The 15,552-nt window shown below is 48.1% G+C and overlaps 1 protein-coding gene across 1 annotated transcript in view; it reads right to left on the bottom strand.

Annotated features, from left to right (window-relative positions):
• LRP3 (LDL receptor related protein 3) overlaps window positions 1-11,781 on the bottom strand; it is a 48,686-nt gene extending 36,905 nt beyond the window's left edge. Inside the window, exon 1 of the mRNA XM_088451134.1 lies at window positions 11,461-11,781. Within this exon, the coding sequence (XP_088307260.1) occupies window positions 11,461-11,515 (55 nt within the window). The 5' untranslated portion in view covers window positions 11,516-11,781. The remainder of the gene's footprint in view (window positions 1-11,460) is intronic.
• Between the last annotated feature and the right edge of the window lie 3,771 nt (window positions 11,782-15,552).

The raw sequence follows: 15,552 nt of genomic DNA, 5'->3' as shown, positions 1-15,552 counted from the left end.
TGTCAATCAACATCGACAGCACGCCCCCTTTGATCAGACACAACGAGCGAAGGAAAGTCCTTCGCTCGTCGCGTCTCGCGTACTTGGGTCTGTATAATTCCTTTGCACCGAATTGTGTCTGGATCAATAGCGTGTAACTGACTGTACTTTTACTTGAATAATACTTTGTGCTTTGGAACCACATGTTCTAAGTCTGGAGTCTCTATTTACTGGATGACTGCGTACGCAAATTAGCGTCATCCTTAGAGGTTTATAGGTAGGATATTAGAAGGTATAGGCAGGGGTATATAGAGGTTCTGATCCGGTATCGTTATTAGGCATTAGGGGGAAGGTCAGGATTAGGCTGCCGAAGGGACAGTTAAGGTTAGGCACTAGGGGGGAGGTTTAGGCACCAGGGGGAGGATTAGGCACTAGGGGGTTAGGATAAAAAAAAAAGTGTCGACCATTTAATCATGTCGACTCTTGAACCCTGTCGTCCGTTTGGTGTTGACCTACTGAATGTTGACCTTTTTATTGTCGATTTTAGCGTTATGTTAAGTCCCATGAGGGGACATAGGGAAAAATGACAAATACACCTGTGTTTTATCTTATTTTTCTCAATTCAATCTTTTTATGGGCCCACAACGCAGCATACATTTAAGCGATTCTGTGATATAACTTACCTACCATCGGTAAAACTACCACCACGGCATGAGATTGGCTGCAATAGGGTGTAAAGCTGAGGTGGGGAGGGGTAGTAATGACAGACCACCTTCCTGGTGCCCCTGAGACTGTGGCTTCCGTCGGTCCATTACCGCTTTCAATTTAAATGTCAGGTGGCTGCAATACTAACTCGTCTCTACTCACCACCTAAACTGCCGGAGGCTGGTAAAATTACTTTTGGTGCACACATAAAGAGTATTCACGGTTTGAACCATAAGCTGGGAACAGACTAGAACCTATATTGGACGACTTGTCATTTTGAGGCGAATCAGAATGACACATCATCAACATCGTCTCGTGTATACGCGCTAGTGTGTGCTCCCATGCGTTGTGCAGTGCAGGCCAATCCGAAGATCCGGCGAACAACACCATACTTCTGGATGCGGCGGAGAAACGTTATATCGGGCGGCTGTACACCAGATTGTGCAGTGTGTACGGACCACCCGATATAATGTGCCGTCGCTGGGTACACACAACGTTTAGTGTGTACCCAGTTTAAGTATATATATATATATATATATATATATATATATATATGCAGGATGCCAAAAATTCGGGACTCAGAAAGAGGCATAACACCATCTTTCATGGACAAACATCATCTTTCATGGACTTTTATCCAGGAAAGATGATGTTTGTCAATGAAAGATGACAATTTGCCTCTTTCTGAGACCCAGGAAAAATCCAAATTTGGCGGGAAAATCTGAACTAATCCGAGATTGCACATCCCTAATATATATATATATATATATATATATATATATATATATATATATTATTTATTTAGTCTCATGACTTAATAGAGATTATAAAATGACAATATTCACAAAACTACTGTTGTTATACTGATATCCCAGAGTTTAATTAATTAATATCCATCCTCCGCCATCATAGCCAACTGGTATACATTACTACTATGCTTTCATTTGTGACCATGTACATTTCGATATTTTATTACTTGATTACTGTGTTTGTATAGTTGCTCTGTACATCGCTGCAGAAAACGGTAGCACCTTATAAAATAAAAGCTATTAATAATAATACCCATAGCATGCATCATACAATACAGAGAGCATCCCAAGGATTGCCACAAAATATAATCCCATTATCATTAATTAACCCCTCACCAAAAAACAGCATAACAACCCCAAACAATGAAACCACATCAAAACTATTTAAGATTTTTCTACCCAGTCTGAAGGTAAAATCCTTCTCCTGCAGATTGAACCAAACTGCAGTCGGCTTAGGTGTTCACAGACCGCCCCCCAAATATCAAGCGGTTAGAGAAATCCGGCAAACCGGATGTGTGATGCAAACCGAGGCTTGATACATTTCACCTAATAAGTAGATTGGCAGGAAGTCTAGGAACTGGATGCTGACTATTCGCATTATGATTAGTTTTTTGGAATGTTCGGTTTCTGTTGAATTAGAAAACTCCAAATTCCCTTTCTGGTTTGAAAAAGCAAAACTAAAGCACAGAATGTCAGCTGCATTGGTGGTGTCATTACAAGTAAATTAAGGATGTATTAAGTCAATTTAGTTATGTGACAAAGTGTATATTTATGGAATCACAAGAAGGATGGTCTATTGATAACATCTAAAACATTGCACTGTGGAACGTGGTCTTTGCATACCGATACTGCAATTTATTATAACTAAGGCTGGCCATAGACCACACAATAGTGCAGCCGACAAATCGACACGGAGGAAGACCAATAATCGGACCGCCGCCATACGCTGCACAATGAATAGAGGCAGTCTCAATACACAGCATGAAGTTGGCTTAATGACGGCCAGGTGGATAGGAGACATGTTATAACCGAACCAACCGTTTTTTCAGCTCTTTTCAGGCTGTGAGTGTGAGTGATAATCGTTCAGGTCCATACACTAAACATTATTCAGACCAGTCTAGTAATTTGGTCGGCTGATTTGTGCGGTAGTTGTGCAATGTGTGTCCAGTTTAGTCAAAACCTTACCACTTTGTATCCCTATGTTTATCAACAAAAATGTTACAAGACATTCTTAAGTTATCAATTTTCTTCAAAGTAGAATTGTGCGCCTTCTGTTTAAACTTCTCTCATAGGATGAACGGAGCCAGCCAAATCATACCTCGGAGACGCCCAGCAGTGGCAGAGGCAGGGAAGGATTATATAGTATGTTTATTTATTTATTTATTTATTTATTACCAGTTATTTATATAGCGCACACATATTCCGCAGCGCTTTACAGAGAGAATATTCGGCCATTTACATCAGTCCCTGCCCCAGTGGAGCTTACTGTCGCTCCGGGTCTCGCACCAAAGGGGGCGTGCTGTCGATGTTGATTGACAGCACACCCCCTTTGGTGGGCGTGCCGGGGGCGTGGCTGCCAGACGGAGGCGTTGCCATGGGAACGCCTACTGTCTGAAGCCGGCCCCACTGACATCACTAGTGATGTCAGTGGGAGTGACTTTGGCTCTGATAGAGCCAAAATCACTCCAGGGCTTGCGGCAGCGAGACCCTACCGCAGGGTCTCCGTCGCAAGCCCGATGGTCGCGATGGTCCAGACCATCGCGACCATCATCATGGACGCTCGCATAAGCTGTGGGTGGTCACCCACAGCTATGCGAGCGTCCAGGAGGACGCTCCTAAAACAGGTAGGAGGGCCCTGATTCAGAGCGAGCGCTCTGGTCAGAGCATTCAGCTCTGAATCAGGCCCTATATTCCCTACCACATGCGCACAAACACGGGTTAAATTGTATTGGGAGGGGGGGAACCAATATATTTTTGGAGTGTGGGAGGAAACCGGAGCACCCCGAGGAAACCCACGCAAGGACAGGGAGAATATACAAACTCCTCACAGTTAGGGCCATGGTGGGAATTGAACCCATGACATCACTGCTGTGAGGCAGTAACGCTAACCATTACATCGTCTGTGCTGCCCAAAGTATGTTGTGATGAGTCCATGAATCTAGCAACATTATAAAGAAATACTATGGGGTCAATTTACAAAGATGGGACCTCTATTAAGAAGTGATGTTGCCCATAGCAACCAATCAGATTCCAGGTATTATGTTCTAGAAGGTGCTAGATAAATGAGAAGTTGCTATGGGCAACATCACTTCTTAAACAGAACAGATGTGATATTTTGTACACACCAGCCGAGGCAGTACAGATATAGTCAATGGAACGGGCGATATATCGGTCAGTGTGTACCCAGCTTAAGACTTTGAACAATATAGAGGACAGTGAAAATGTACTGATAAAACTGATTGGTTCATTACAGTCCTAGCACTAGTTCCTTGTAAACTGACAGAGGTCTATCTCCACTGCACGTAGGCAACAAGTACACTACAACCTTGCCTTCTCAAGACTGTAGGGATTGTTGACAGTTGCACTTTCTGGACCCAAAGCAGATTATGATGCAAGCGGCACGCAGGGAGGCCGGCATGGGCTGGTAAATAGGTCCCTCTGGGAGTAGCTGGAGAAAAGAGTTCACTGAAGATGAAAGTGAATCAGCAATGGATTGCAGCACTCACCCGAGATGTAATCTCAGACAGGAAAAGCCAGCGAATAACATGTAACTATATAAATATATGTCAGATCAAATATGCAGTTACGCCATCTAGTCAGGCATGAAAAGGTTGAGTTATGTTTTATTTTTATTTCGTAGGCTTTTTCCTGCGATAGTCTGGTATGTAGTAATGACTGGAGGCCCGTACGCACTGCCCTCAGCAGAGCCGGTTGATAATGGAAGGTGGTATTAGATACATGTGGGTGGGGGTGAGGCAGCATGACTGGAGGCAGTGAGTGTTACAGTTAGAGGGCATTGGGATCGCAGCCTGACATAAGGACGCCCACTTCCCCTTACTCACATTCGTATACTTTGGCAACATAGCGAAACAATCAGTAACATGGGACCCATACGCACAGGTAAGGCAGGTCAGACCTCACTCAGGAATTGCTTAATTCAGCGCATGCTATGAGGCCCCGGGCTGTGTATGATATCTCAGTGGCTAATTCATGCACGCCTCTGCAACGCCGTCCTAACGCACTGGCACGCCTGCGTTCACCCGACCACCCCCCCGCCACCACTCACAAAACGGCACTTCCCGCTGGGTCTGCGTATACACTGCAATCTCATTCCCGATAGCAGTGGCTAGTTCGCGCACTGCGATGCATGCGTAAATCGCCCGACTACGTGCGTCTCAGCACTTGCGATACTTGGTGAATCAGACCCTGAGTGATGTCAGTGGGGCCGGCCCCAGACGGCAGGCGTTCCCATGGGAACGCCTCCGCCTGGGCAGCAACGCCCCCGGAACGCCCACCAAAGGGGGCGTGCTGTCCTCACCATCGACAGCACGCCCCCTTTGGTGCGAGACCCATAGCGACAGCTTGGCTGTCGCTATGCGGGTCTCGCGCATGCGCATGACGGAGCTCCCTCCGTCGTGCGCATGTGGACTAGGGCACCATCGACCCGCTTGCGAGTGCTCAGCGCCTGCGAGCGGGTCTGAATTACACAATTAAAAAATCGTTAAATTCTAGGACTGTTCCTCGATATCATGGACAACTGATAACAGTATGTAATGTCTCCGGTGACACTGCCAACAGTCACAATGTCAACAGCAAAAGGTCGACAGTTATGATGTCGACATTAACGTTTCTACATCATTAATGTCAACACCTGCAAAATGTTGACATTGGATATGTCAATATAGCATAATGTTGTGATTTCCATTAGGCTTAGGGTTACTGTTAGACAGGACTGTAATAAGGCTTCTCTGCGTCGTATGCCAGCCACGCCTACCCCCTCCCCCCCGCTATGTGGAGTGGGCGGGCACACTGAAGCAGCGATTCTGGCTAAAGGACGTCATTCCAGGCTCCCTGCTGGCCAGATGCAGGGGCCAAGGGTGAGCCGCACTGCTCGCTCACCCCTAGTTACAGCACTGCCGTTAGGTTAGCATTAGGGACAGAGGCCCTGATTCAGAGCCAGACGATCGCTCTGAATCAGGGCCGTCCTTCTTGATTTTCAGAGCGGCCTCCAGGCCGCTCGCATAGCTGAGGGTGACCACCCACAGCTATAGCGAGCGGCCAGGAAGATGGTTGCGATTGTCAAGACCATTGCGACCATCGGGCTTGCGACGAGACCCTTGTGGTAGGGTCTCGTTGCCGCAAGCCCTAACAGAGCCGAAAGCACTCCCACTGACATCACTTGTGATGTCAGTGGGGCCGGCACCAGACTGAAGGCGTTCCCATGGGAACGCCTCCGTCTGGCCAGCCACGCCCCCCGGCCCGCGCACTGGGCCAACATCGACCCGCTTGCGAGCACTCAGCGCTCGCGAGCGGGTCTGAATCAGGCCCAGAGATAGAAGTAGATCAAAGCGCAGTGTCGTCTTTGTCAACATTACAACCATATCGACATAATAAAGTACTGTCATCTGCGACACACTATACTAAATGTCAGTAACCACCTTTGTAGTCAACTTGCTGACGCAAATTAAAATAATATATAACTGTTGAACTAAGTGGGAGGTTAATGAAATATTTTATATGAATTTGAAAGCAAAACAGACGACAATTTAATGATTTTGTCATTCATACCCTGCACACAAGCTATGTACCATCTCATGAGAAGCCTTCCGCTGTCACAGATGATGTAATGCCTGGGGAACCATGCTGCACAACACATCAAGCAGTATATACATGCACTGATAATAGTCAGATGAGCACGCGATACAGTGGAACTCTCCCAGGAATTGTTCAATGTGAGCCTATCAACCAGCCGTTGCCAGAGAATCAGACACAATGAAGTTGATTCACTAAAGACAGATATGAACAAACAAAAGTCTACTGCTACGACCTTGGTTACTTGTAGTCTATTGGCTGACTAGCACATTACTGCAGGGAAATGGAAGACATTGCAAGGACTGAGGCACAATTTCTCCCTTCCAAACGTTTCGGGCCACAGAATTTCTGATAAAATATTATTTGAAACACAGGTCACCATAGACACCTGCACATGCTACAAAACGCAAAGGAGATGTACTAAGCCTTGGTAGCAATACAGTGGAGAGAGATAAACAGCCTGTAACATGACAGTTAGGAGCTGATTGGTTGGAACTTTGTAGCTCATTCAGACCCGCTCGCTAGAAGCGTACGCTCGCAGCCTGCGTATGCAAATATAGCGCACGCCCAGCAAGGCAGGCGATCGCACGGCAAGACATTAGCACGCCCACTAAGTCTTGGCGTGCGATCACTTTGTGTATGCAGACGACCACCAGCCATTCATAAGACACCAAAATGCGCACGTCATCTCCTGGAAGTGCACTAAAACATTGGTACATCGAGCACCATCGGAAAGCGATCGCAGCGCTTGAGGTTGACTATACCCTTCCGCAAGCACTGCGATCACTACAGTGTGAAATCCCACCAAGTGACGTGTACTATGACACTGCCTTTTAATTATGCCTGCCTTTGAAACAGCGTTCACACTCAGGCACGCCTGCGTTTGCACCTCCACTCCCCCGTTACTAGCGGCCTGCCCCTGTCATCACCCACAAACGGCTTCTCCTGTCACTCACTCTGCTGGGCTGTCTATGCACAGCGAGCGAACGCATCCAGATCTCTTGCACTGGTTTGCACAAAAAGCGACTATCGGCCAATTACGAGCGTTCGCATCATAGCGAGCTGGTCTGAATCAGCTCCTTTATCTCCATCCACTTTATCACTCTCCGAGGCTCAGCGCATCTCGCCCAAAATGTTACACAGAGTAGAGAGGTAACAATACAGATGTGTCCTCATACACCGAGCCTGGCCAATACTATCCCGTGTATCCTTGTATAACGTGTAATTGTGAAATTGTATGTTCTGTGCTATGCTTTATGTTTCTTACTGCATGAATTCCAACTGCCCGATTTAGGTGGGACAGTCCCGATACTTGGACCTAAAAAGCGTTGGAGTTTCATCCAAAAGTGGGCAGAGTCTGGGCTGGCCAGGGCCCAGGGGGATGAGGTTCATTTGGTTCGGATCTTGTGTGTCCCAATGTACCTTGCCACAGTGTGTCTACACAGAACTGTTTGTAAATGAACTCTCCTGGGTTGACAATGGAGAGTGAAGGTCTAATGCAGCATAATTAGGGTGAGCTCTCCTAAATGGTCAGGGACAACGCACTCATAGCTCATATTAAGTCACAGGCTAGCAACTTAGTGCGTATTTGGTGAAAAAAATAAATATATATATATATACATACACACATACATATAGGGGTGATTGTCGTCACAATTGACAAAGATTTGTTCAAAAATCCTGTTCCTTATAATTCAGATAATGACAGGTTATATGCTAATAAGAAAAAAGTTTTATGTACTTCTGAATTTTAATAAAGTGTTTTGGAATGATTAAAGTGGTTTGTGTGTCAACTCTCATCTCCCATTGACTAATAATCTATATATTTATATCAATATTGTATCACCAAAGGGGATTGAAATCGTGAATATTAAGCACTCCTAAGGTTATCATTTATTTATATATATATATATATATATATATATATATATACATACATACATACACACATATATATTTATTGCTAACAGAGGGAGACAGCTGAGAATATAGGACATATTATAAAAGAAACCGGCTCTACCATGTGGTTGGGAGTATTCGATTTACCGTCGTATGGTGAAGGGTTAAAATAATTGCCTCGCCTTTAAGAGTCGGTTTAAGAATCCCATCAGATTAAGGGACGAAAAATAGGCCCACATCGCTGAGTGTGTATTCAGTATACAATCAGGAAGCCGGCTGCCGGAATCCCGACAGCCGGCTTCCCGACTGCTATATCCCGGCGTGGGATAACTGACCGGCGTCTATATCTAGACGCCTGTCATTTCCCCGACGCCGGGAGACCGGCGCCTGGCATCCCGATCGAAGGGATGCCAGGCGCCGTGAGCGTACAGCCGCGGGGGGGGGGGAGGGTTAGGTTTAGGGCACCCGGGGGGGACTTAGGGTTAGGCACCCCCCCCGGGAGGGTTAGGCTAGGGGGAGGGAGGGTTAGGCACCCCCCCGGGGGACTTAGGTTTAGGCAGCGGGGAAGGGGGAGGGGGTTAGGGTTATGCACTTGGGGGGGAGGTTAGGCTTAGGCACCCCTAAGGAGGCTTAGGGTTAGGGGGTTAGGTTAGTTTATACTTACCTTAGCGACGATCTGGATTTTCAGCACTGTCGGGCTTCTGCTGCCGGGAACGCTGCTTTTGTCGGCCAAGCGCTGCCGGGAATCAAACCGCTGGACATGTGGCCGGCGACATTTTGTACCGATTCCGTGTATTCAGACCAATTCTATTTGAAGTTTTGTACCCCTGAAGAAGTCCCTTAAGCGGACGAAACGCGTAGGGTCGTAGATTTGATCGCCTGCACCCATCACATGAGAGGTCCCCCTAAGAGCTCACACCCGTAAGGATGCAGGTGGTGCATAATAACATCATCACTTCAGTATTGTGGCAGGTTATAAAGTCATTTTATGCTACTCATGTATTTATCTAGATTGTATGTTATGTAAACAAATTTAACTCTGTTGATATACCAAGACTAAAATATTCAGGTATAAACGTGCGTACCCACTACACGAGAGTGGAACGACTGTACGATTACAAAATTTAATCGTTCACCATCCTGTGCAGAGGATAATGTGCCCACACTGAACGATATGTCGGTCAGCGCAGGCGCCCTCCCTCATCCCCAAGCATGCACCACCTGACGATATCGGCAGGGTGGCCTGCATGTTCAGGCGATGAAAAGTGCCGACAACAACCAGCGGGAGGGACATTGCTGGTCATTGCCGGCATATTCACTGCACGATTAATGAACGATAATGATGTCATAATCGTTCAATTGCTCAATTTTCTCACATAGTGGATACGTGCCTTAAGATTCTTTGATGCCATAAGGCTTTTATTTTTGGGTGATGTTTTCAATAAAAAAAAGGGTGTATAAGTTAGTTACCAGCTGACTTGTTATAAAAACTCAGCGGTAGTGGAGATTCTTCCAACAGAAGAATATTAGCGCATCTAAGGTACCCCTATTCTTATATATATATATATTTATTTATATAAATTGATGTGGGAACACACTTATGAAGTCACTCAATGGCGTGTAGGGCAACCACAGCCGGTATGGCCTGTATGCGCAGTGGCACAGCGTCCACCCATGTCTGGAATTATGCAGGCGGGACGTAGCAACATTCTTCTACAAGAAAGTCGTCATGCTGATGCTGGTGGAACGGTCTCAGGCATTGCTCTAGCGGATCTCATCAGTGGTCACACTCGGTGGATGGTGCCATTGTCACCCTAGAAAGGACCCTTCCCATTAGTAAAGAAATGCAGCGACATGGGGTCATTAAGTTGTGATTAGCCTTCTTTGGGAATGACCCCCCCCCTCCCTAATCATATGACAGGAAAATGTCCTCCACAACAATACGGAACCAGTTCTATAGTGTCTGCCAGGCTGGTGCCAGAAGTGTGTTAGTCCACGTGCCGGGGACATGGATCTGTCCATATCACCCTCCTCCAGCCCAGCTGGCATATCTTGCTCTGCGGAGCTCTCTCTGGGCATTTTCTTTTTTAAACTTGCTGCTCGCAAATCTAAGCTAAATTTGCCATTATCATGCAGCTCGCCGATTAAGCCCACACATCCAATTGGGCTCTCCCACAGTGCTGATTAGCTGATGAGGGTTTCCAGGCTGACATCGCCTTACACGCTCCCCAACAATCATCCCTACTTCAAAGTCACTGAAGGTTCCTAATGCCATCATGCTAGTCACAATTATGGGCAACTGGGCTAGCCCAGCAGTTCTATAAATGGCCGTGGCCATGCTGAGATTCCACATGGGGGACACTTGCGTGGCAGCCATTGCTTTCAATATGCTTGGTGACCCTCATTTATCCAGGTGTTTCCACCAGTTGTTATATCACTACCCGTATATAGATAGATAGATAGATAGATAGATAGATAGATAGATAGATAGATAGATCACAGGTTCTCAAACTTTGGTCCTCAGGACCCCAAACAGTGCATGTTTTCCAGGTCTCCTCACAGAATTACATGTGAAATAATTAGCTCCACCTGTGGTTTTTTTAAAATATGTCAGTAAGTAATAAATGTACTTGTGCACCTGCTGGGTGACCTGGAAAACGTGAACTGCGTGGGGTAGATAGATAGATAGATAGATAGATAGATAGATAGATAGATAGATAGATAGATAGATATGGATATATAGATAGATAGATAGATAGATAGATAGATAGATAGATAGATAGATAGATAGATAGGAGTGTGTATGTGTAATTATATGGTGCTGAAGGTTTGTTGTCCTCAGCTGTTGCACACAGGATAAAACAGAGATATAGGAGCATTTCAGGGGCCACAGAAACAGTCCTGACTCCTGAGTGACACATTTAGCAGATGAGCTCATAGTATTAACCCCTCTCATTGCTGGACTGGCAGGAGATGGATGTTAAAGGACCAGGCTGTGTGCAGCTAAATTACAAAGATAACAATCAGAACAATTATAGCAATTACACTGGAGGAACAGCCCCAATACCGCACACACTGTGTAACACTACAGCACAGTCCCTGCAAGGACATAAACACACCTGACTGGCAGGTAACGGAGAGAAGTGAGCAAAGGTGTCGGGCAGGGGGAGAATGAGTCACAGGTACTCACATGTAATGGGGAGGGGGGAGCACAGTTACTCACATGTAACGGGGAAAGGGGAGCACAGGTACTCACCAAAGCAGATGACAGAGATATGATGAAGAAAGTCCCAGCTGGCAGCGCTGGGCATGGTGACAGGGGGGGCTGGGGTCCTTTGTCAGCCAGCCAGGGGGGGACAGGCGGGGAAAGGCTCCACATCAGCTGTATCTTTGTCAGGCAGCCAGGGGGGGACAGGAGGGGACAGGCTCCACATCAGGCATAGGATGTGCCCTCCACACACAGCAGCACATACCGGCTCAGCCTCTCTCTCTGTGCGGTGCATGGGAGGAGGAGTGCAGGCTGGAGGAGGTGGGGAAAGAGTAACATCCCTTGCTGCAGCTGATAGACATGCGAGAACCCCCCCCCCTCGCCAGTGTTACCAGGACTGGGCACCCCCCATCCAGCAGCAGCAGCAGCAGCAGGGACTCCTCACCTGCTGGCCTCCTGTCCTGTGTGTGGGAGGGGGGACACCTTCCAACAGGAACCCCCACTCTACTACTGATCTATCTCTGCTCCTCTCTGCCTCCCCCTCCTGGTCTACAGCAGTACTCCCCCCAGCCCCCACTACTACTGTGCTGAGATCATCTGGGAGGCCCCTGGGTCTGTGTGACACCGATCTAGCCTCTGCCTGCCAGCTCTCACCACTGTCTGTGTTTGTCTGACACCATTCGTGATCGATGCAACAAATGTATCAAAGGCTGTTCTAGTATTGTCTCATTCACACCCATGTCCTATACCTGACACACACAGGTTCTCTTCTGTAAAGGGGACAACAGCAATACTGATCAATATACAGTATTGGAGCTGATTCTGCGTCAGACGCAAGTCCAAATGCGGATGGATCCTGCGGCTATCCGCAAACTGCGTACGTCCTGCAGAAAGCAATGGATACCATGCGATCACACCCATTCACTATGCTGCGCTCGCTCGCATTGAGCGATTTTTCTCAATCTGCGCATGCATATAGTTCGCAATGCGCGTGCGCGAACCAGTCAGTGCGATGGGAAAGTGCTCGCCCGTAGCCCGCAGTCGGGCTGCTATTTTGGTGCAGATTGCGCCGTTTGTGGGTGGTAACAGGGGAAGGTGCTTGTGAACGGGGGAGTGGATGTACGAACGCAGGCGTGCCCGACCGTCAGAACGGAGTTTAATGGGTGTGCATAATTAGCAAAGTAGCGTCATTGAAGATGTGACTTGGATGATTTTTCCGTGAACTGCTCGCACTGCTTGCGGGATGCTAGGTCTACCTTAAGTGCTGTGAGCAGTTCCGATGGTCCCGATTAATCCTACAGTTCCCGGAGATGACGTTTGTTGCGAGTGGCACGGTGGCGTCTTTAAACACTTGCGAGCGCAATAAGCCCTCGCCTGCTAAGACATAGAGGCGCCCTTACACCGCAAAGAGCGAGAGCATGTTTTGCATAGACCGCCCCTTTTTGAGAGCGAGCGGCCGCAAATAGCGTCCGAGTCTGAATCAGGCCCAGAGCCCATCCGTCGTGGGTGTATAGGCCAACTACTGTGCGCATTCGCATTGTGCATATGGAAGTGAGACGCCTGTTACAGACGGATCTTTTGCACCCAGGAATAGTCCAGATAGTACTAATGATGATGCTGCAAATAAAGAAACAGTGGGAGGGGGCATGAAGTCAGACAGCTAATTGGCATAGGCAGGGAGATACGGGCGTGAGCCTAAGGTAAAATGTGGCCGCAATTGCGTCTGATTTCGTGTACAGTAACTATACTGTTTAGTGACGGGATGTGGTCTCAATACCGATATCCGAATCCCGACAAGGGAATTAAGAGAAGCGTTGAAATACCGTTGCCTATCTTAATCCCGATGCCGGAGCGCCGAAGGACGCCAGTCCGAACGAGGTGAGTCCGGGGCACCCTTAGCGTTAGCCGCGTAGGTGGGGGAGGTTAGGTTTAGGGAGTATAGCAGGGTTAGGGGTTTTTTTGGGGGGGTTAGGGTTAGGCAACCCTAGGGGGGAGGGTTAGGGTTAGGCACCTCCCCCCCAGGAGGGTTAGGTCTAGGGTGCAGTAAGGGGAGGTTAGGGTTAGGCACCCCCGGGATGAGGTCAGAGTTAGGCACTAGAGGGGTAGGTATTGGGGTACTTATCTACCCTGTCGACGGGATTTAAACCGGCGGCTATTCAGCTGCCGGGACTTCATACCCATTCCCATACTGACAGAGAGCCTGATTCAGAGCCGCTCATAAGCGACCGCTCATTCGCACATCTGCGCATGCGTATGGGTCGTAATACGCATGCGCCAACCAGTCAGTGCGGTCGGAAAACGAGCGCTCGCAAAATAGCGAGGGGCTGCGAATTTGAGTGACAGGATGAGGCGTTTGTGGGTGGTAATAGGGGAAGGTGCTTGAAAACGGGGAGTGGAGATCCGAACGCAGGCGTGCCAAACGGTCAAAACGGGCGTTTTAAGGGTGTGCATAATTAACAAAGCAGCGTCAACGACCACGTCACTTGGTTGTTTCTTAGCCTGAACTGTTCGCATTATTGCGGTAGGAAAATCCTACCACAAGCACTGCGAGCAGTTCAGACGCCTTTCGATGTACTCGATTAATCAAATAAATAGCGGAGATGACGTATGATGCGAGCGGCCAGGGGGCGTCTTTACAAAATAGCGAGCGCATGTTTCGTTCGCTCGCTCAGACATAGAGGCGTCAACAGACCGCAAATTTAAATATCCGGACCCTTTTTCTGACCGAGCAAGCGCAAATAGCGTCCGGCTCTGAATCAGGCCCAGAGTCTAATGTTGGGAAGCTGTAGCACTTTTGTATTGGTATTCTGGGGCGCTGAGGGGGAACGGACGGTTCTACTTACTTAGGCCCGGGCCGGGTGAAGGGACGCGGCGGGGGCCCAGGTCAGCGACCGCCCACGCTCCTTTGCCCACTATATCTGCAGTGAGAAATCAGAGGCTGCTGCTGCAGTAATCTCCTCTCACTGCTCGATGTGCCGCTGCAGCTGAGCTGTTATACAAGCCACCAGCGGTTGTCCTCAGAAAGGAGAAGTAACAGGGTTGCGGTGATTGCACTGATCGTCCCCCCTCCTCTGGTGCTGCCACCCCTCCCCCCTGTGCTGAGCGTGCAGCACCCCTTTGCGACACCACCCATAGGGGTCTATTTACTAAGCAGTATTAGGAGACAAAGTGAAATGAGATAAGGTACCAGCCAATCAGCTCCCAACTGACATGTTACAGGCGCTGTGTTTCAAAAATGACAGTTGGGAGCTGATTGGCTGGTACCTTATCTCCTCTCACTCTGTCTCCTAACACTGCTTAGTAAATAGACCCCTTAGTCATTTCTTACGTTGTTTTGGTAGAGGGTGTGGGCACAGATAAGAGACTATTGTAAATAGCTGCTAAATACTTTTGGGTTATGCGCATGTTTTAATAGTACTGAAGAGGAAAAAATAGCAGCTAGAATGATTGGATTAAGGTGCATCTCGGTGGCAATCACGTCACACACACAGCAATCGCATCTGCGATTTTTCCTATTGTGCATGCTCCTGAGGAGAGCATATGCATCTCTTCAGATGTGCAGGCAATTCATAGGAGCACAGATGTCAGCCTAATCTCCGCTTGTAGTTTAATAGCTATGATTGGGCGGCAACGAGGCCTTCACACTTAGCATAAGTTGCCGCGCGGGCATGTTGTGGGCACAGAGATGGGATACTGGGCTAACCATACACTATCTGGTGATATCATATGAGTTTCTTGCACCCAGGATAGGGCTAGTGCAAATCCGTGCTGATAGTAAAAACGTCTGCGCTGACAAGCGGATATATAGGGGCAACGCAGTGGCGCAGATGGGTGGAGCTATCTGAAAATAGACATATTTATGTGCAGAGCTGTAATAGTGCACAAATGCGCCCTGTGCAGCCCTGCCCCATGATCATTCACCGCCATGACATCACGCACATGATGGCGTGCGCAAGGGGCTGGGCCGGCAGCACCAGTAAGTGCAGCGGCTGCACAGACTGCAGTGTGCCCGTCTAACGCATCCACAGCCCAAGCGATTCTGACTAGTCAGGAGCAGGGGCCGTGGGCTGGCGGTGATGCCCTTGTGCTCTGTGCAGTGGCATTGGTCGAGCACCGCTTGTTACGGCCCTGTTTATGCAT

Source organism: Taudactylus pleione, unplaced genomic scaffold, assembly GCF_031769625.1.
Source record: "Taudactylus pleione unplaced genomic scaffold, aTauple2 ptg000537l, whole genome shotgun sequence".
Lineage (NCBI taxonomy): Eukaryota > Metazoa > Chordata > Amphibia > Anura > Myobatrachidae > Taudactylus > Taudactylus pleione.
The sequence above is the reverse complement of the archived record's forward strand: the minus strand, read 5'-3'. Positions and strand labels throughout refer to the sequence as shown.